The sequence below is a fragment of the Aquila chrysaetos genome, chromosome 4 (assembly GCF_900496995.4).
Source record: "Aquila chrysaetos chrysaetos chromosome 4, bAquChr1.4, whole genome shotgun sequence".
NCBI lineage: Eukaryota > Metazoa > Chordata > Aves > Accipitriformes > Accipitridae > Aquila > Aquila chrysaetos.
The window spans coordinates 28,226,251-28,249,602 of NC_044007.1; the positions used below are offsets into that span (position 1 = coordinate 28,226,251).

Sequence of the window (23,352 nt, forward strand, 5' to 3'; positions counted from 1 at the left end):
CAGAAGGGTTGTGTTTACAGTTGTGAAAAATAGAACTTGTCATTTCATCTTAGAAATTCTCAAAAGATACAATGTACAGGGGCCTTCTACGAGAAAGTAAATGCTGAGTCCTTTGCTGCTCAGACTGCAGTCTGCTAGGGTTCAAGTAACCCTGGTGGCACATCTGAGACCACTCTTCTATTCACATTATATGACTTGGGGGGCTCTTCAAATCCAGTTCCCCAGACAGTTGAATTTAGCAGCTTCGATACTTCTAGTTACTTAGTGACCTAGGACTTATGGACTCACCCACCCTGTGACTGGGAGAGCACCCACAAACACTTGGAGATTGATTTATAGATCTTCAGATGTCTTCTCTGTATCAACACTTCCAACATCATCATCGGATTTCTTTGCAGTCTTTCACAGGCAGCTCTGCTCTCGAGAGGGAAGGGCATTGTGGGGATTTCCACAGTGGTGCCAAGGAAAAAAAAAAAAGTCAGAATCAGCACTTGGCTAAAGATAACACCCAGTGTGTTCCTGTTTTGGGTCCAGATTGAGGGTGTCCAATAGGTGATAGTTTGGTTTCTAATTCAGTTGCATCTGCTGTCTGGTTGATGAGAAGCCTGTAGATTAGCAAACCTGAGCCTTTTGCTGTTTCAACATGAAGTTATGCTTGCATTAAGAAAGAAGCTTAGACATCTAAACCTCTACCCCTTACCCATGGCTTGAATTCTAACTCCAAGTTCGTGTAATAAATCCTATTCATAATACTGAAGCTTTCCTTCCATTTTAGCATACTTTTGTCATGATTTTCAGCTCCAGACATTAGAGGAAACATGCTTGTTGCCTTACTGGTTTGGACCTTTTGTTAGTGAAGTTTCTGAGGTAGTTGATAAAGGACATGATTATATGATCCAAGTCTTGGGAGCCTGAATATCCAATAAACTGTATCAGTATTGCCTTACCCCGGAACTATTACATTAATGATCTGATGTCTCTTTTGTAAAACATACTGTTGTGGGCTAACCCCAGTAGGCAGCTAAGCCCCACACAGCTGCTCATGTGCTCCCCCCTGCCGAGCAGGATTGGGTTAGAGAATCAAGGGTAGGAATAGGAAAACTCTATGGGTTGTGATAAAGGCAGTTTTATAGGTAAAGCAAAAGCTGTGAGCACAAGCAAGGGCATTAAGTTTGCATTCTGCAGAACTTTTGCTGCATGCTCCATTTTCATTCTGTGGGGCTTGTGCCCTGTGGTTTCAACATTCAGTTCACCAGTTTTCTGAGAGAACTTCTGTGCTATTGATATTCATCAGAAGGTTAAAAAAAGTTCAGTAACTCAGATGTGACATCTAAGGCTTCTTTCATCTGCCTCAAACCACAATCTGCAAGCATACCTACCTTTTTGACGAAATTATGCTCTTCACCTAAAAATACATCTAAATAGAAACTTCAGATCTTGTTTCTTGCATTTTTCTGTGTAACACAAAGTTTGTCTGAGGGTTTGTTTGGATTGGTTTTTTATAGCATGTATTTGTTCACCGTGCTTACAGGAAGAAGATGCACACAATACATAAACTAAATATACTTTTTATTAGCAAGGCTTTTAAAATACAGTCTTGCATCCAGCAGTTTAGCTGAACACAGTTTAAAGCAGATTGAATTAATCCATGCACCAATAAACTAGCAGATGGGTGCTGTATCCCTGCAGGAACAACATGCTTAATTTTCAGTTTAACTTGCACCAGTTTCGGCTGACTTCCCATCTTTCCTTCATCAGCTGGGGAAGCCACTGCCTTTTTTGGCAAGACTACCAAAATGTTCCCACTGTTGAAGTTTGTTTTCTATTTCTGTCCGTTCACATCTGTGAGTCTACCTGTTTTTCTCCTTCAGTTTCCTGTGCCCACTGACCTCCCCATTGACTTCCTGCAGAGTGCTAAGCCCCCTTCATTACCTCCAGTCCTGATGCATCTGAGAGGCTCTATTCCACACGTTTACCAGCAAACATCAGTTTGTAACTGAGACAGTAGATGAAGTCTCTGCTATAGACCTACCTATAACCCCCTCTCAGCTCTCCTATTGCCAGTCCATTTTGTACAGGTGATTTCTCAGTCCTTATTCTTACCCTGTCTTTTCTCCCTTCCCATAAAACTAGCCCTTCTCTTGCTGTGTTCCATTTCTTGAATCTAGCTTCAGTCACATTTGGCCACAGCTGGTGTTTGATTCCAAATTCTAATTGTGTTCTGGTATCTCCTTAAAACTTAAGCCAAACATGGCAAAACCTGAACCGTCTTCCTTACCATTATTCCTCACTCTTCCTCTTACAGTGTTTTGATAACCACTATCACCACATCCCAGTGACATAGTTATAAAAATTGTAGACAGATCTCCGTAACTAGCAACTTTCCCTGCCACTTGCTTTAGTCTTCTGCCCCAGTTTTGACTATCAGAATCTCTCTCAAGCACTGGCTACACCAGATCCATGCAAACCAACACCTTTTCCCTCTTTCTGAACACTACAGCTCTCTGAATGCCTCTTCCTCCCCAGTTTTTTTCCATTGGCTTCAAGAGTTCCCCACCTCTCCAAACCAGAATAATTGGCTACTACTTGAAACTGTTTTAATATTACTCCTTTAACCTTCAGCCTGTCATCATTTTTCATACATGAAGATAAAACAAGCTTAGCATGCAAACCTCAGGTAGTTTATCATCTAATCAAAGCTGAGGTTTTGCTCACAAGTTGCTTGCAGCTCCAAAGGAGAATAAATTTCAGCTAACTGCAAATGTTCTGTACACGTTTACATTGCTCATCTAAAAAAAGGGTACGACCCAGGCATACTCCAGCAAAAGCAGAAAGCTGAGGCATGACACAGAAATGACATTTACATATATCTCCAAGTCTGGTTGGATCATGCATGAACAAACATCTAGGTAGATGACTATAAGCCTTTATCTCATTTAGAACTGGAATTCCGCAACCAGCATACTAGGCCTAACAGAGAAATGAGCAAGATCACAGTACTGACTTTCCAAATTGTGCCAGGTAGATGTAAGCTAGCAGGATCAGTTCTTGAACAGCAATAACTGTGTTCACATAGAAGCTGGTCCTCGAATCCAAATGGTTGAAAAATGAACCATTTCTTTCTCCTCAGAGTATCCCCTGGTACTGTATCAAATCTCTTTGATGGCCTTGTCTCTAGCTTTGTATTGGTGGACAACTATTTTTTCTTCATACACCTAGTTAAAAAAGAACCTAAAAATGCCAGGATTTCATAATATTTTGTGAATACATAACAAACCTAGTTGTTCATTTTTTTTATGCTGGTACGTAAGTCTACAGAGGGTGTCAAGGAACAGGAAGCTGAATTTTAGTTTACTGAAACATCCAGTGTAGGCTGACACACACTGTCAGTGATTTCGGGATAAAGAGATGGAGGAGATTAACTTAGTCTCCAAAACAAGTAATTTCAAAAGGATAGGAGAGCTTCAAATATGAAGTATAGCTTTTTTCCTGGTTTTTATGAGTACTAGGTTTTAAGAGTTGGCTTAATATACCCTATAAGTAGAAAATTTGTGTTGTTAGAAAATCACCTAGCATGCAGACAGGTGTAATGTGATCTCAAATTCAGCATTTGCTTGAGCTGAAATGTTCTAGTGTCTGCAAAGACAAAGCCATCTTTAAGCTAGTGCTTAGCTTCACTATAATTACTAAATTATACTATAAATGCTTTCTTTCCCCATAATCCTTGTTCCTTACACCAAATTCATCCTTGACCTCACAATTCCTTGTATAATTCAAGCTTCAAAAATTAGCTAAACTGAAACACCCTAAGTGTACCATATTCCCCCAAATACAGTCTTTTTCAGAAGAAGAGCTGTTTATAATTCAATATCCTTGCTTCAAATTTGTGCCCCTTACGTCACCAAAGCTTTCCTTTCTCTGTGAAAGAATGTTTTAGTTTCCATTGTTTCTGTTAAATAGAATCAGGTATTATGATTATTTCAAACAAAGCATGACTTTTCTTTCAGGTTGGGCAAGGGGAAAAGGGGAAAGTAAATGTCCAAAAAGCTTTTGCATCCAGTTGAGGTACTGTGCTCCCCTCCTGCTCTCGCCTCAAAAAATAATCCAGAATGATGACAGAACATTGTTATTGTAAGGTTCTAAAATATTATCTAAATTAAAACGTGACAGTATAAACCTTTTAGCATTTTTTTGTTCCATAACTTCTTCAAAATTAAGTCATTACTATATGGATGATAATGAAATCAAATAATCTGCTGCTTTTAAGGCATATGTCTGCTACCTCTTGCTGTTTAGAAATGTTTGGGAGATAGCACTGTTAAGCATAGATTCCACTATTACATGAAAATAACTGCTTGCTTTCTCAGAAGTAGAAAACATGGTACCAGAGGAACCAAGTCTCATCTCTTGGCCACCACCTTACTGATCCAGCCGTAGTTGCTTGTAGTTCATACGTATGTGTTGCACTTCAGCGTAACTTCAGTTAATAACCAATTAAAAATATATGGCAACATGTTAGACTAACAGCTCCAGGACAGAGCTCTAAAGTTGCAGTGTGCAGATCTGACACAGGAGGATGAGAGACCACCAGCCTATCAGCATTGCATGGATTCACTTCAGCACCTATAGGTTTGCAGTTCATATTGCTCAGATTCTTTGCTGCTTTGCTTCCATCGTTCCTCACTGGTCATTGCCTGTTATTAGTGAGGACTCAAGAGAAGTTTGCAAATTTTACACCCTTTCTTTCTCTCGTGTAGTTGGCCTAAAAATGGCCTTTTCTTCCTTTCAACTGGATATGCAGGTCAGGCCTGCCTCAAAGTTTGAGTCTTAATTTATTGTTTCCTCCAGCTTTGAATAAGCACTCTGGCTTTCTGGCTCTCGCCTTCTTTTCACAGTTCTTGAGCTGTGAGAGAAAGAAACTACAGCCACCTCCTTCTACAAAATTAGTACTTTTCATTATGCAACCATCACTCTATGAAATTAATCATTAAAAAAAAGGTGCCTACACTCACCAGGCCGAAAGGAAAATACAGTATACCCCAACAATTCCCTACATGCTGAGGACTAGGGACCTACAGCTGTGGGACGCACTTCGGTGTCCCTTACTCAATGTGTAGCTATACTCTTCCCATGCATTGACTGGCAAGCCCAGGCTGCTAGCCCAAGGCAATGCAATTTCCTGAGAGAGAGAGAGAGAGAAGAATCCGATGTTATTGTCACCACTCTCTCTGGATTACCTGCAGAAAGGATTTCTGTGTTTACTCACTAGGGTAAAACTTAGCCTTACTCTTTTGTGGAAAATGTTTTAAGCAGAAATCAATCATCTACTGGAAACCAAAAGAAAGGCTGTGCTGCTTCCTACTGCCCCATCAGGTACCTTCATTAACATGCACCTATTGTTAAATAATCACATAGGAGTCAGATTGTTAGGGAAAGCTACTGTGACAATTCTTAGTCCCAGTTCAACGCTGGATACTACTTAAAATAATCTTGGCAATAATTTAGCTAGGAGACACGTTCGGCATTAAGAACGAAACCCAAATGTAAGAGACATTTTCCCACTAGCCTATGAGAAAATACACAGTATGCGTTAATGTACCTTTACAAATTCTGTAAATCCCAATTAAATTCCTTTAGCTAAAAATTACATTCTTCCTGTCTGTATTTTAGTAATAAAGCTTAAGTAGTAAGCATCCTTTTAAAATCTGTAATGTTTAAAAGCTTATCTTTCTCACTGAAAGAAGCAAACAGTCTCCCTTCTGGGAACTATTATAACATACAGGAAATTGAAATGTTTGGGTTTTTTTTTAAATCTGAGAAACAAAGTATTTCCCCAAAAGACAACTATTCAGTGCCAACATCTAATCCACAATAAATGCAGTAAGTATGATACAGTGCTTTAGGTAAAACTATCCCTAAGGTAAAGCTTGAATTTTTACATCTCTTACTCTCTCAAAATACCAAAGAGGAGAGAAACAGAAATTTCTCTCAAACCCAGAAACTCAAAAGTGAGGAAGTCCAGCTACAACTTTAAACCTAGCAATTCCTAGAATAAACAGGATGATTTTTTAGTAAAGACTTGGTTGAAAAAAAGTGGGTTTATACTGGCTTAATAAACATGACCACTAAGAAAATTTCTGTACCCAACTAAGGGGTCTCACATGTGATTTTTTAATCTCAAATATACTGGCAAGATTGATTAAAAAAACCAAAAAAACAAAAAACCACAAAAAAACCCCAAAACAGAAACAGTTGAACCTCAAGGTGCTGTAATACTGCAGTAAAGATACCTGTGTAATAACAGGACAAAAATCTCTGCTACAAATTTGTCAACTACAACACACGCAGCTTGTAAGTAGCTGCAGCAGCTGAGGCTAGAGATTTGGCTGTTTGAAGCTATTTCCCCCTTTCTGCAAAATAACTGTTTAAGTAAATTGCTTCATTTGTTTTGTTGGCATTTTAAATATTTCACATGACAAATGAAAAATCAGTAACATGCCACGGTATGTTGTATTGGGACATTTATATTGACACAAAACTGAAGTAATTTAATCACAGCACAGATGTATTTCCAATATATTAACTGCAATAAAGTTCTATAATCAAGTATTTAGCACTTATAACACTGATTCTCCGTTAAAATTATTAGGTATCGCAGGTTTAGGATAGATTTATATATACACAGTTTCTGCCAAAGAAGGCAAATTATAGAATCTCAATTCAATTATGAAGAAAATAAGACTAGAATTTAGCATAATTAAAACCAGCTCAAATATCAGTATAAAAAAGTATCTTAGCTAGTATTGACAATGCATGGTTAAATCCAACCATGTAGGCAATGCAGAAGTTAATATAAATGTTGCTTCATTTGTTTATGCTATTAAGTTGGCTCTAAACAAAAATTTATTATTAGTAGTAGCATCATTTCATAAATTACTTTGGACTTCGATTGAAAAGACAGTCATTTTAATCCTTGCACACTTTACCTTTTCAACTTTTATGTCCAAAGTCTGAGTAACTTACTCAGATGCATAAAGGCCTGCAGTAGCCACAGAACCCCGTAATTCAGTAGGCACAGAAAAACAGGCATTTATTGCATATAGGTATCTACAACTTAGGAAAGTTAGACAGGTGGGAAACCAGCAAGCACTAGCAGTTTCACAAAGTCTAAGCCTAATTTCCTTTTTAAAATCTATTTAAGTTCTAATACGGAGATTTTAATCATGCAAATACAGTACCTTAAACTAACATGATGTTCTTCGACACAAAAAAGCCCCAAACAAAAAATTAAATAACATTAATTCCATCACATTGGACCTGAATTAAAATGTTTGGTAATAAATCAGTTAAAACCAAGCACTTTTGTCTATTGAGAGTTCTGGAAGATAACTTAAGTTTTCTAACTAGCTGTTGCTTACCTCACTATGGTTAATAACCCATGAGTGTGTTTAGGTAAACTACTCTAAAACCCAGCAAATGAAATCTAGGTCTTACATTATGGAGCAGAAAGGTGAAACTTCAATTCAGAGGTAGGTACAAGTTAAGTCTTTGTCTTTCATAACAAGCTTTAAGATTTATAGAACTACAGCATGTTTGTTTTGGGTTTGGCTTGTTTATTTTTTAGCTGGCTGTGAGATATAACCCTTTTTCAAGTTTCAAAAACTGCAGGCTAAAATAGTTTTAGTGTTACGTGCTGCTCTAGAAAAAAAAAGAAATAAACCAATACTTGGTCAAATGGGAGATGAGAATATATATCACCCACCTTCATCAGTCAAGTGATCCCATTCAGTCTTCCTGAGCTAGGAAGCAAAAAAACCTTACGTTTTCTCATGTACTTAATTTTTCAGTAGTACACTAGATATTCATTATATTGACACTGTAATAAGAGCACTTACATCAGTACTTTATTGTTTATGTTAATGAGTATTCTCAGAAATATACATATCACTGTAGGGGAACATCTCATGTTAGTCTTTCTACACTCACCCGACTCTAGGCAGAGTGTGAAAAAACATTAATGAATTGTGTCAAAACATGCGTTAAAGATTAAATGTGAATGCTTATTCTTTTATTCCAATTATCAAATAGGATAATATATAACTGTTGAGGAATACTCCTTCCTTACAGAAATCGTTCATCTAGTAAAAAACATTTTATTAAGTGCTCATTCCAAGTATTTGTATTACTATGGCAAATAAATAAAATCCTTGTTTCAAGCAGAAGGCTCCAAATTTGCTTTGGGACCAAGAATCACTTCGTACTAAGCAAAGTGATTTCTGCTTTTAGAAGTTATTTTTAATTTCATGGTAAGAATATTTTGTCACATTTGACACTAAAATGTAAAGCCACTCTGATAGGCATTGCTTTTCCCAGAGAAGTCTGCTCTTTTAGGTGAGCAAGAGATGACAGGCAGGTCAATGTAAGTTAGTCTCATTTGCTGTTTATCTGGAAGTAATTCCAGTTGAGTAGAGATCAGCTATAATAGCAGATCAATTTTTTGTATTTTGAAAAGGTGAAGTATTGTAGTATCAGCAACCTTTACCAAGCAATACAAGCGCAGGTTACTTGTATACAACAGAAATGTGACCGCTATCAACTTTCGCTGTCAGTGAGTATTCTGTTAGACTACGTCTGTAATTCTGTATGTGAAAGTTTCTAATATCTCATTTATGGTACGCCATCACCTCCTCCATCCCCACTTTCAATCAATTCATGTTTCTTCTTTTGTCTTATTGCCAAGCATCGTGCAATGCCCAATGCACCTCCTTTTAAAAACCTTACAAAGTTGTCTCCCACCAGAGGACCTAAAGCAAAGAGGTTAGCTTCTTTAGTGCATTCATAAGTGTATGGGTCAATCTCTATAGGATTGCCCTTGCATGTGATGGGCTGATTAGAGTGATGCCCTATGCCATGCCCTTGGTCCTTTAGAAAGAAAAGATTTGGGTGAGAACCTATCAGAACTAAGGCTACAGAAAACTTCAAAATTTTCTTCAGTCCAGAGGCACTCTGAAGAACACATTTCATTTCAGGCTTGAAGGAAAGTACATTGTGTTCAGGGAAACTAGTGTAAGCAGAATGTAGATTAGAGTCCACAGTATGGGACTGAGTACACATCATATGATAGACCTTATGGTATTCAGGGTAAAGCTTTTTAGGTAACTGTTTGAAAATTAGACTTGTATCGGTAACTCTTCTACGAAACACATGGATTACTGGGATGTTGTTGTTGTAGGCACACAGTACTGCATCGGCTGCTGTAAGTCCAGCACCCACAATTAACACAGGGTCTGTCTTCCCACGTAACTTTCCTTTGCTGATAGCAGCTCCAAAGTCAGACATGGAATGAAGCACAAAAGGAAAGTCTTCTCCTTCAACTTGTAGTCGGCCAGGAGAATCAAAGGTTCCTGTGGCAAGAGCCACATTCTCAGCAAAGAGGCAGAAGGGCACATGAGAACCATCTGTTGCTCGCTGATAACCCCTGACTTCCCAGTTTCTCTTAATTAGTGATTTCTGTCCATCTTCCATTTCCAAATGCCGTGTTGAAATACTTTCATGTAGTTGATTTCTGTCTTCATCATCCTTTCCTCGGTAAAGCCTGGATACTGATGTTATGTAAACGTTGTCTCTGAAATTCTTTTGGAGGCCCATGACTTTAACATAGTGTTTATAATAACAAGCTATTTCCTCTGGTATTACTCGATCACTCTTTATATTTCTGAAACAAAATTGAATGGTTCCAGTTAATATTTAGACCTTATCGGTAATTTGAATACCATACATGACATACCACATGACAGTCAAATTTAAGAGGATTCAATCTGCTCAGTGTAACTGACACCGAGTTCCATATCTTTAAACGCATTCAATTTGTTTTATTTGTTCTCTTGATTCCTGATACACCAGACAAGCCAACTTTTTTTTAATAGTTGTAAATCTTTACAATGTAAAGTGCTATGGTGATTAACAAGCTAAGCATAACAAAACTCTACAGTATCACGGTAGGTCTGTATGGAAGTGTTTTACAAAGCCAGTTTAGCATCACAACTGTGAGCAATACAATACTGGCTAACCTTGTACTCAGTGAGAATACACTTACTTAGGATGTAAGTAATTAAGTATCATAGTAATTGTTAAGTGCTAATTTTGAAATGCTAGGTTTGATACATTACTTGAGTCAAGTATTCTTCATTATACCTTGCAAAAGACCTCTCCCTTGGGTACGGATAAGTTCAGTAAGTACCAAATTAAGTAGCTCCATATCACAGGAATGAACAAAGCAAGTATGACAAACTGTAATGCAACTACATAAACAGGATGATGATGTCCAAGTGTCCAATAAAAAACATTTTTGCACTGCAATCCTGGTATTACATTTATGCTTTTGCCATGTTTATTGCATTCTCATTTATAAAAAATAAGCTGAAAATGTAATTATTTTGAACAGGTGCATGAATTTTGCTGCTGCTTTAGAAGTAAGCTCTAGGAAGAAGGCAAAAGAAACAGTAGTGAACATCAGGATTGCCACTGAATTACACTTAAAAGCATATTTACAAGAAATCGGGCTACGCATTCTTACAGATTAACAAGGTAATAGCATATGTACCTTTAAATGTTCAGGTTACTATGAAAAGCCTGATGAGATATTTATTGAAGAGGATAATGCGACAGTGTGACACCTGTCAGAATGAAACTTAGGAAACTATTTTACATGACTAGAAGTTTTCATTATGATCAATACTTTTAAGTATGTTTAATTGGAGTATAACAGGTCAGCATTTCTGGTTTAGTATTGTTGAAAACTAATATAAACAAGTTAGCTTCAGATAATAAGCAGCTTATGGGATTTCAGTTAATAAGGAGGCAAGATTACTGTGGTTATCTAAGAAAGCGATTAAAGAACAAAGGTATGGTTTCTTCACTATAAGTGTTGTCCTGAAATAAGTCTGTCCTTAAAGACACATGCCCAAGTAATTCTACTTCTTTTGCCATACGTGGTACAAGAACAACTTCCTTTGATTTTGCTAGAACAAAGTCAGGAAAATTAAAATTTTAGAAAAAGCTTATGTAGTGTTCCTAGGTTCATCTGCTAACACAGACCTTTGTGAACTAATTGTATAACTGAAATAAAAACAGTGAGCTTGTACAAGACAGTAATTTTTTGTCTCTGAAATTTTTCCAAGAAACTTAATACTAGAAAATAACATTGGGAAATACTGAATTATGCTCTTAAAATTAAAGTTCATAGATAGCAACATTTCAGATGCTGCAGCTTTGCCTGTAAAAGCAAATACTGAAATATACAACTTCCTGAATTACAAGAAATCTAGTATGCACAGCACTTTAAGCTGCATCCATGTTGAAAGAGGAACTTCCAATACTTCTGTAGATTTTAAATTCCTCCCTCAATCTTCCCTCAACTCTGATTGAAACTGCTTACAGTAACAGTGCTTCTTTGTGAAACATTGCTAAAACACACCACTGCTAGTATGTATGCTTTCAATGCACTCAAAGCAATTACTCTGGCCAACCATTGTTCATTTTTTTCCATCAGAGTACACACAGCAGAATAATTTCCAGTGCCATCAGGCAATTTCATAAACAAAAAAAGAAGCCCTCCTGTGAACAATGATGTTTGAATGTTTTCCAGTTCATAAACTAATGTTATCTGGATTCTTATAGCAACTAGGTTTCCCAAATACATTATGCAATATCTTTACCTGCGTTTGCTAGCTGCCCAATCCTTAAAGGTGAGGCCAGGCAATTCCATCCAGTCTCCAAAACTTATTGTTAACATAGAGCCTTCCATGGACTACAGAGAAAAAACCAAGATGCATGACCAGATACATTTCAAATGGATACATTTATGTAAAACACAGTGAAGTTCTCCTTGTACTCATTTAGAGCAATAAAATACCAGACATAACATAATACCAGGACATTACATGAAGTGTTGATGAACTATTTTCGTGTTACAGTTAGATACTATTTTAATGAGCAACTACATGATCTAATAAAGCAGAGGTGAAGAGCGAACAAGTGAAAGGGGAACTAAATAAATAATAACTAAAAGTTATTTAAAATACAAAACAAGAAGAAAAAAAAGTGAAACCAACAGCATATGAACACATTAAGATTTAAGATTTTGTAGAAAAGCACCTGGAAACAATGCAGACGAGAAAAAAGTCATAGAAAATACTCTTCATTATAATTCATTAAATTAAAACCAGTAATAAACCACATAAGACAACAGTCATGCTCACAAATCCCCAGATGAAGGACAACTTTTTCCTTCCTTTCTCATCTCCACAACATATCTGGGCTTTGGTAATTGAGCAACTGAAACTGCAATTGCCATTACTATCTAAAACAGCCTTAGGCAGTAAGAAAAACCCCCAAACCATAAAATTATCAAGTTACCCTAGAAGTGGTATGAAATTTTTACTCACATGCCAAGCCCCACCAGGTGGTCCTTTACCAAGGACTATATGGGGAATATAATTATGTTGTTCTAGCTTCCAGTGCAAAACTGGCGGGTAGTCATACCCAAAGTCAGCATCAGGATGAAGCAATGTATCAAAAAGCACTGCAACTGGGTTTGAAGAGCGTCCTTCGAGGCCTTCTGACAGGTACTCCAGATCCTAAAGTATGAAAAAAAGTGGTATGTTCATGCAACTTTTACTGTTCATCATGGTATTCTGACGTACCATGAAGTTGAATTTCAACAGAAACCACAGTTAGTTCAAGCTGCATTTTAAGTAAAGTATAATGTAGAGATTCAGTCAAAACACTTCAGAAATAACTGCCATGATTCAGTTCTTCTATAGCTCTGAATAATACATTTCACTCATTTAAAAATTACATGTTAATAACACAGTAATACCGAGGCAGGTCAGTATTTCAAATTCACTGTAGAAAAAGAAATACAGGGATAAACATTCAGAGATCAGAGCAACTTAGTAACATTTACATTTATAGCTAGCGGACTGCTTTTAGCAAAGAATTGCTAGTATTTCTAGGAGCCCCATTTTGATAAAGCAAACTTGGAATCTAAAAACATTAAGTTTTAAAGATCAAGTACAAAAAGCTCTTTTGACAGCTCTTAGGTAGTTCTGACACTAACTTTATTATATTTTGAAATAATGGAGGTATTGTAAGTATTATTTTTAAAAATTAATTAAAACTAGGCTTATTTTACAAAGCAGTTAATGTTGAGAACAATTTCTAGAACTTTGTAAAATGTTCACATTTCAGCAGCTATTAATCAGCCATGTTCTAAAAATTTCATGATGTAATAGCAAATATTTGAAGAGAGAATAAAGATTTGAAGAAAGAATTGGCTGTAAGGCCAATTTTTGCTAACAAAGACAGGACAGTTTAGCTTCCTAAATTGGGAAAATATCAGCAGGTCATTGGGAAAATATCAGCAGGATGAAATACATGAAACAAACATCTGTAGCGAAAAGCTTGGGCAACTTACTCTCCTGCCAAAAAAATAAAACTTGAGACCTAAGATAAGCATTACATGCAAACAGCACAGCACTAAAACAAAAACAAACAAAAAAATCCAAAACAAAACCCAAAGCGAAACCACCCCTACCTCCCCACTACAAACACATATCCATGTTTGTATTTCAAATAAATTAGTCACCCAGGCAATACACTTAGTGATAGCATTGTAAGTAATCCATTGGGAGTATAGTGAGTAGAGTAGAAATCAATGATAACATGGCAAACAAATGGACAAGTGCGGAGAAAAATAATGGAGAAAATTTAACTAATTAAATCAGAAAAATTGTATGTATACGAGGATAACAGATACAGCACAAGAGCAATTGTGAGTGCAACGCAAACACTGAAGGATGCATACTGTTCAGGAAAGAAAAATGGGTTGTGTTTACAGAGGATGTATGTCCATAATGTTACTAAAAATGAAGCCTTAATGAGAATTGCACTATTTAGTAAGATTTTAACTTGAAGTATGTGTACTTGAAGTATGTTAGCAGCATGTGTTCTTTGATGATAGCACACAAACATCCTAGGACATGAAAGCTGGAATTCCTGCATCAGCTACTCACTGACCAAGTGGTGCTTTAGACACTTTAGGCAAGTAGTAAGAACACAACAAAGGGCAGATTGTAAAACCAAAAACACCACAGACAAAGAGCCCTCAAGAACCACAAAAACCACCACATGCCCCAGGATTGGATCTAATGGTCATGAGCTGATTCTATTTAAATTAATAGAATAACAAAATAACTTATTAATGCCTTAGAAATAAGATTAGGTAAGTAGGCTGGTTCTTCACAATGCAATCTGCAGAATTTTTTTGGATAAGCAGTTCTTAAAATGCATTGCTTTTCATCTGAAGTGCTCTACATATAATTTGTAACAAGCTACTGAAGAAGGTATATACTGTTCTTTATTTTACAGATAGAAAAAAGAGAGCCCAAGAGATAAAGCTAGTTGTTTGAGGCCACACAGTTACCGAGCTTTACTGGGGTCTAATTCTTTGTGGGGTGAGAATATTAAGCCTTTTCTTGTCTGTGGCACTACTTATGTAAGTTGCAAAAGCATTTAAACAGGATCATTAAAGAAAGCCTACTGTTTCATAATCCAGCTTGCAGTAGGAAAAGAGCTAGACAAGATGGCAAACAAAGCTTACTTGATCAACAATGGAAAGATGTCGAGCTTCTTCTAATTTTGTATGTAGAACGGGGTTTGGGTGTATAGCTTCAGGAGATAAATATGGCCTGTATCCAGAGAGCAGATAAGAAAGACAAATTCCCGAAGGTCCATTTCCTATTAAAGAAAGAAGTTACTGCTTCAGTAAAAATGTCAATAACTTAAGTTTGTAAGTCACTAAATAAGCAGCAACAAAATCATACTGAAGTAGTATAATGCCATAGTGTCCTGATTCAAAGCAGCTTATAAACTTCAGAGTAAAATAAAGCCTACCATAGAACTTCTTCCAAATACACTGAGCAAAATCTTTTTCAGATAACAAGGAACATATATATGACTGTTTACACCATGAAACAAAATGCATATAAAGGAGTTTCATAATTTAGTATGTCAAATTCACTGTTCTTGTGTGAAAATGACCCAACGGATAAGATCTGGTCTGCCTGTCAATCAAAGTGATACCCGAACATTATTGCCATCTTACAACTTTGCGTTCCCATTTACACTGGGTACTGTAAAACACAGAACAGAAAGACTATCTAGAGCATATGGTCTTCAGGTCTGCCCATAAAATGAAAGGAAGAAAGAGGCAAGCAGAAAGCTGAAGACTGCAAGTCAGATGAGAAGTTACAGACACAGCATAATAGCAATGTAAAAGCTGAGTGAAGACAGATACAGTAGATAAGTGGTGAAGTACAAGAAACTCATGTAAGACCACATTCATCGTTCAGCAACAATATCAATTCAAACATCTTTCTATATCCTTTCTGTAGCACTTTATAATTCACATATGTGCATTATTGCAATTTTAATAGACTAACGTATTTTCAAAATGTTATTAAAGATGTGAAATTGATGGGACCAAAACATTACCATAAGGTAATTATTTCCATTTATCTGACTAGTATTAAACAAAGTAGGGGACCATATTTATAACATGCAAATAAAGAAGTAATGTTCATGTTGTAAAGTCAGATATCGAAAGCTAGGGAAAGCTAAAGTCAGAAAAGTATGTGGTATGATACAGAATTTAAACACATGACTATGTACTGTTATTCCTATAGCTCCTCTTCCTCATTAACTGAATGAAAAGCACAGTGTTCTCCTAATGAGGCAGTATTCAGTATTTTGTCTTTGTTTTCATCTAGAGTGGCACACATGGCATTTACCAGACGCTATTCAAATCCCGAGCTAAAGTTACTAATTTATTTATGTTTTTATATAGCACTCATTAGGATGTTAGCTCTTACTTCCTACCTTTTCAACTCTCCATCTCAAGAGTTTACCCGTTTCCTGTTCCCCATCACCTTTGCAGACACTACTTCCATCACCTGTTAAGAATCCCATTTCTCCAATGCCTGTCTCTTCTCCCTTTTCTGATTTCCCAGTCCCTAAATCCCCCATCAGTTTGCTGAGACCCTGTTCATTCCTGGTCTCTTCATACACTGGATCTCTTCTTCCTCCTCCACCAGGCTACACTCATCACTCTGGTCCCCAGTGGCAGTATATCACATACTTTATTACAACGCTGTGTGCGTAGACCGGTCACAGCCATGGGCTATGAGAAAATCATTTAGGCTCACTACAGATGAGTTCTTCAAAGGCTGAGACTGCTAAGTTATAAGAAATCTTCAATAAGCATGTTTTCTCTGAAGGCCTAGAACCCAAGTAAGTATGTGAGACTGCACAATGGCTCCTACCAAACAATTTAGTTTTTACATCCTAATATGGAGGCAAAAATAAAGGCATTAGAGTGCCTGTGTACTGTAAGGACCACAAAGCACTGGAAAAAGGCTGTCTAGGAAAGCCATGGATTTCCATCACTGGGATCTTCAAGACAGTTAAATCAAAAGTCTGTAATAAAACGTTTAAATATTGGTGATCCTGCCTATATTATTTCCCAAACCACTTTGATTCCTATTTTGCCATTTACAAAAAAGACCATAAAGAATCTTTCAGACAGTGAAAACGCTCTTCCTTACTCTCACACTGTTCTACCCTCCCACAACTAGATCAGCATGAGATAGCTGGGTATGCTTCAGTCCAGGAATTTAAAGCTTAAAACAGATTCAACCCCCCCTCCTGTCACCCACTTGCCACATAAGATGGACACGAGAGAACCTCAGCCATACGCTGAAACCATCCATAACAATATCATATGAAGTTGTGAAAACATTCTAATCATACCAATAGTTCATGAGCATTCCCATGACTGAGTAAATTCTTACCCGTTTTTAGAATTACATCTTGTGCACAATAAAGAAATTTGTTTTTTTACAAGTGCACAGCTAGGTTTTTTCTCCTAGTAGGTTGTAAGGGAAGCTAATCCACAATGGAAAGAGGAAAATACGTGCCATATCCAAGGACGCCATGCTAAAGATTATTCCTACTGTGCAAGACTAAAAAGAACCAAATGGGTAACAAAAGTTGCAAAACAAAGACTGGCAAGGGCCAAGGAAATTACTGAGGATGGGATTATGTTAAGGTGAATTACTGTCACTGAGCTCCCTAGCCACTCCCCTGGGACCATCCAGAAAGCCGATCCAAACGCAGCTCCTATTCTTTGAGCAGACTGAGTCCAAGGGAAAGAAATTCCCTTGTAGATATGCTCTCAAGAACACACAAGATGAAGATTCAGCTGCAAGGTCTGCAATTAGACTTGCTATGATTTTCTCAGAAAATCCTTGGGGAAAAAAACAAACAAACAAACAAAAACTTTTTAAAATGAGAAATTTATACCAGAGGAGTTTGCTCTTTATTTACACACAATACCTCCAATAACAGCTCAGATCGCAACTGAGAGATACTACAATTATACAAACTTTAGATATACAATCAATATACCACAAAACCCCATGGCCCTGTTCATTTAAGGAGCAGTTAATATTTTGTTTGAATACCAGCAGAAGCTTCTCCTAATGAACAGTAAACTACGGTACGATCATTTTTACATTATGTGTCTAAATTTAAAGCAAATAATCAACATCAAACACTGTAACAGACACATTATTTGGATGAAAATTTAAAACAGTGTTTACACAGTAATGATCAAAACTAGTGCAGAAGGTGAAAGTGTTTAGCACAGAACATACTCTAGACTTAAAAGCTCCCACTTTTGTGGGATTTTGTGGGATTCTTCAGTCCCAACTCATTCAAACGGAATATATCCATTTCTTCTGAATTTCTTGAAGACAGGTACAGCACAGAAGTTACTTAATATTACCACAGTAGCTTAGTACTCTATGCAGAACTGCAGTACAATATGCAGCATAAGCTTAGAATCAAATCTTAAATTGGGCATCATACAGGGAAAAAGGGGATGGTGAAGTTAAAAAAAGGGGATTGCTCCCCTTACTAAAAAACTTGCTAAAAAAAGTTATTGCTCCATCATTAAGTTAACTGCTTACACATGCCATCTTTTTCTTTTTGATTAATAAAACAGTGCAATGAGAAGATGGCGGCACTAGGAAGCTAAAAGTATGTTTAACTCCAGCTGTACAGGAATCACACAGAGAAGATTAAACCAGTAGACAGTGTGTGTTTATGGGGGGGATGACAGCTCTTTTTGTATTCTTCTACTACATTATTAAATCATTTTAGATCCCTTTTAAGGCTCTTCAGACAGCCAATTAATTACTGATAATAGGCTGCCAATGGAGAAGATCAGCTTGTGAAGTGTCTCAAACGTGTCTGTGAAAAAGCGTTTGGGCAATGTATTTGTTTTTCATGGAGAAATAGTCAAGGCAGCTGTGTTTGGTGTCAGCACATAGAAAGGCATTCTAGACAAAATAAGTATTGAGCACAGGTATTTGCATAATGCGTATTTGAAAAACTAAACAGTGAAAACTGAGTCATTAACCATATGGCAAACCTATACTAAGGTTGACAAAATGCCAAGAAACTGTTGCTCTTCAACTATGATGCAGAACTCAGCAAGCGATTCACGTCTGTCACATCCACGTAAGTCTATTACATGAGCACTATTTTAAGCTATCATGAAGAGAGCTTTGACAACAGGCACTGTACAAACACCAGTCTTTCAAAGTTGTGGAGATTTACTGCGAGCACATTACGTTGAAACATCATTCTCTGGAATCTCTGCTTGTTTGCAGGTACAGTTAAAGCTGTTGGTTTGCTGTAGTCCCAACAGCTTTGGACTAGATTATTGAAAACCTCCTTTACTCCAGATCTTTTCTTTATCCCTTCATCAAGTCATGGCAGTAAGGAGCTGGTGAGCAGCTGTTGCTGAAAAACCTTGGCCCAATACAAATCATCCTGGCACTCTCAATTAAGCTCTGTACCTAAGGAGCCTGCTCCCTCTGCTATCCTGTCATTCAGCAAGCACAAGTCTTTAACTATTTAATTAAGACTACAGTTTATTGTTTTAAACTGGTTGAACTGACTGGGATTCAATTCGGGAAAGATGGGACAATATTCAGATGTTAGTGATGGATGCAACAAAGAAAAAGGCAATTAATGAGAGAGGTTAGCATCTAACCAACATACAGCAGACATTTTACATGATGCTTTTCACTGTCCCATCTGACCCCACAAACTTCTACTGGCGCACCATCAACAACCTCCATGCAACCTGAAGTAGACCTATCACATTAATCAAACCCTATGTGATCAAGACTAGAATCAAAACAGTTCTTCCGTTAAGACTCACGTATCTGCTGCCAAATAATGTGGCTCATTTTGTCAAAGCACAATTTGAATTAAAATATACTCCAATAGCAAGTCCCTTAACATAATTTTATGGTACTGTTATTAATCATAACAACTGTGTTACTCTAATAAACGTCTTCACTGTAAGGATGCTAAGCATTAGTTATTTAACTATAAATGACTTCATGCAACAAGGTCTATAAAGGCAATGGCAGTGACAGAGAACCTTAAAAGTGAAAAAACTCACCTATTATTACTACAGGCAGAGTAAGGAGTGAGTCTCCAGGCAGAACAGTTTCTTCAATTAATGGCATTCTTTTAATCTTCCTCCCAAGGCTGTCACCAAAATACTGGACAAAGGAATTCAAAAGCTGTCCTTCAGTTTCAGGGCCGCTGTAACTTCTAATTAAGAAGGACAGATGGGAGAAAACTAAAATGAAACAGTTGAACTGTTGTCAGAACAGTCTCTTCAAAAATAAAGTTTACTTTAAAAGCTACGGAATTGGCAAAACCGAGACCAAAACAGATAGGCTTCATCCAATCTACAAAATTTTACTCTTCAGCACAGCTTTTCTAACAGCAGATTTTTAAAAAGTCCACTTTCTCCTAGAAAGTCTACAGAAGGACAAAAAAAAGGCACAGATGGCTCTGCAGAGCTGCAGATTTCTAATTTCAGTTTATACAAAGCCAAAGTATAACCAACAAGCATTATTTTGATCCCACACACAGCAGAACTCATCCTCATTATCCTTATCAAAAGAGGAGAGATACACACTGCCTAGCCAATTAACAACATTAAGGCCAGCCAAAGGCTGAAGGAGCAGCTAATGCACAACAGCAGCCGTTCGCATCCCTTCCTACCTGCTAAGCTGGCAGTGGCATTGAAGATGGAGAAAAGTGTGATCCCTGTAAGCCCTAGACACAGCCCATTTTACCACTGTTAAAAGAAAACTTTTTGTAAAAGGAGTTGTCATGCAGTCAGCTCAGCTGCTGCACGGCAGACTGCTTTCACCCCTACTCACCTTCCTAGATATCTCAGTTCTTTCTCTGCAACATCTACTCAGGTTCCCCTCATAACTCTTCACCATCTAAATGTGCTTCTAGACTACGAAGACTTGTTTTATATTGTTTCCTGTTTAATTATTTAGGAGCCCTTTCTGAAGCCTTTCCAGGCCACTGAAGAAGCGCACACTATCACTTTAGCCAGAAAGGCAGGGGAAAATTAAACATAGTCTGTTATTGGCAGTTATTTTATTAAGTCTTCAAAATAAAACTTAACAACTTCTTAATTAAAAATACCCCAGTCAACCAATCTAAACATTTTTCTCTTTACAAACACAGTTTAATTATTAACTTAATAAATAAAAGTACTCTTATTTCCTAAGAACCTGCATATCTTAAAGCTATTCTAGGATTTCAGGGATTATTTTCTACACAGGACCAAAAGCGTAAGACACTGATCCAATTCCCATGGCCTTCAAGAAGCCAGGTACGCTATGCGCCATCTCAACTCCCACAACACCGAAGGTTCTGCTACGTATTTCAAAAGCCTCTACTCAATGGGGAAGTCTGAAGTAAACTCGAGACAGAGCTGTACAGTAATAACAGCACTAGCACACTATATGTAATACATCTCTTTGATGGTTATTTCCATGTTAAAAAGAGTGGGGAGCTATTCTAAGGTTGTATTTATTACAGAAAGCAAGTACTTGATACCTGCATTCCCTGCACTACAACAAAAAATGTTTGCAAATTAAGTGCTTACTGTTTGATTACAGCTGCACATTAGCTCTTCGTGATCTTGGAGACACATAACATGCAACCAGCATGAGTTAGATGAAGACGAGCAGAAGTCAGAGAGAGGATATCTAATTATCACACTGCTTTTTTCACCTCTGCTTTTAGATAGGCACAGGTAGACTGTATTATTTTCCGGCCTTTGCTCAAAGTTAACTAAGGCAATGCTACCCTATGCTTTGCAAAAGACAGGCTGAAAGGAAGCATGCATGTTTTAGTGTGGTTTTAATATACTTGCTGTGCTAGATGGAAGATAAAAACCAAAAGAAACATTTCAAAGCCTCTTTTATGGGATATATACACAGTGCCGTAGGCTACAAAAGAATCTTTAACAATAAAAATGTTGCTTCTGTGCAGCTTAGACAGTGTATCACAAACTACCCAACTGGTTTAGCACAGAATCTAATTTTGCACAGAAACATCCACATACAACACGCAGTTTCTCAGCTATCATCCAGACAAAGCAGATGAAGGACTGTTGTCGGGAGCACGTTCTTCCTTTGCAAGAAAATCATACCAGAACTCAGTAAGATCTTAAGCTAGGGGCCACCTTCTTCCTAACCTCTGAACAATACTGAAAGATACCAAGTACCAGAAGTTTTTATCTTGATAAAGACTCATGGTGGATAGCTTTGCAGTGGTGGGGATTTGGTCCAAATGTCTACGGCTCTAGTCCTGCAGAGATGCAAGTGGGCACAAAGATGAGCCAGTTCCAAAGCTCGTGCTTAGTTTACCTGCTGCTGGTCATACCAGATAATCTGGAGAATCACGTTCTGTCAAACATCTAGATTCTAAACATGTTCATCTTTTTTTTTTTTTTTTACTTTTTAGTGCTTTTCAGTTAATTACTTTTATTTTTAACTGATGTGAAAAACCCATTAAGAGAAAAAAACACAGCACATACATAAACGTTTTTCTCCCTTTGGATAAGAAAATAATTCTTTCATAATAACTGCCTTAATTTGCTGCAAGTTATTTTAATAAAAGATGCTTTTTCCAGGTAGCAGTTTTGAAAGATCCTAGAATTCCCTACATACTTTTAGCAAAAAAAAAAAAAAAAAAAAAAAAAAATTAAGTAAACTGACTGTAGTGGGTGGTTAACAGAAAACTCGTTATATAAAAGGAATTTAAATTTGGTCTCCAGTCGACGCTTTGGGAAGCAAACGTAACACTCTCAGATGGCTGTTTTGGGTTTTGTTGTTTTTTTTTTTTTTTTTTTTTAAGTAGCCGGGAAGAGCGATGCCTATCAGGACCGGCATCCCCGACGGGTGCAGCGCTACGAAGCCCGAAGCGAACCCCAGCATCAGCCCAGGCTGCGCTTCGGCGTCGCCCAAGGTCACAGCGCGCCTTCCCGGGCGCCACCGCCGGCCCCGCGCTTCGCTCGCCAAGCGCCTCTGCCCGCCGGCCCGGCGGAGCGGAGCGGGGCGGAGCGGGGCGGGGGGGCCGGGGGTGGGCGTGCGGGGCCGGGGAGCGCCGCGGCCGCCCGCCACCAGCCAGCAGCCCCGCGGAGGCCGCAGCGCCGCGCTCGCCGCCCGCCCGCCGGTCTCGCCGTCCTCCTCGGCACCGCCCCCGCCCCGCTCCCCTCACCCCACTCCCCCGGCGCCCGCGCCGGGGAAGGGGCGGCAGGCAGCCGCCCCGACCCAGCGGCCGCTCTTCCCCGCCGCCTCACCTGAAGTGACCGGCCAAGGAGCAGCGGCAGCACCACACGGGCATGGGGAGCGCCGGCGGACTCGGGGCGCCGGCGGGGCCCAGCGGTGAGGCTGCGGGGGGACGCCGCGCCGCGGCTCCCGCTCCTCCTCCTGCCGCTGCCGCCACACTGGGGCCCGCGCCGCGCCGTCCCTCCTCCCCGCTCACATGCGGCAGCGGGTCACACGCGGGAGGAGGAGCCGCCGCCAGCACCGGCAGGGAGGGGAGCGGAGGGGAGCGGAGGGCGCCGCCTCCTCCTCCCGGCCCCGCCGCGGCCCCGTGCGCCGAGGCGGGCGGCTGCGCCGCGCCCGCTGCCTGCAGGAGGATGCGGGCCGCGCCGCCTCCCCCCGGGCACGGCGGGGAGGGGAGGGCAGCCGCGGCCTCGCACCGGCGCGGAGGAAGGATGAGCGGGAAGGCGGTGCGGCGGCGGGGAGACACCTCCTCGGGCCGCCGCGGCCCCCCAGAGGCACACAACCGCCCCTGGGAAAGGCGAGGGCCGCTGCCCGCCGCGGCCCACGT

At 38.9% G+C, this 23,352-nt stretch overlaps 1 protein-coding gene across 1 annotated transcript; it reads right to left on the bottom strand.

The window, feature by feature from the left end:
- Positions 1-1,552: 1,552 nt before the first annotated feature.
- OSGIN2 (oxidative stress induced growth inhibitor family member 2) lies at positions 1,553-23,327 on the bottom strand. The gene is made up of 6 exons (XM_030011130.1): positions 22,817-23,327; positions 19,598-19,752; positions 14,663-14,799; positions 12,447-12,638; positions 11,718-11,809; positions 1,553-9,715 (listed from the first exon to the last, which is right to left on the bottom strand). Exons 1-6 carry the CDS (start codon positions 22,858-22,860, stop codon positions 8,668-8,670), a joined length of 1,668 nt encoding a protein of 555 aa, XP_029866990.1. The 5' UTR covers positions 22,861-23,327; the 3' UTR covers positions 1,553-8,667.
- Positions 23,328-23,352: the final 25 nt, after the last annotated feature.

Coding starts and splice junctions, on each gene's coding strand:
- OSGIN2 (XM_030011130.1), bottom strand. CDS start 22,860: ATGCCCGTGTGGTGCTGCCGCTGCTCCTTGGCCGGTCACTTCAG. Junction 11,810..12,446: donor CACCTGGTGGGGCTTGGCAT/GTGAGTAAAAAT, acceptor TTTTCTCTGTAG/TCCATGGAAGGCTCTATGTT. Junction 9,716..11,717: donor TGGGCAGCTAGCAAACGCAG/GTAAAGATATTG, acceptor ATTTTGTTTCAG/AAATATAAAGAGTGATCGAG.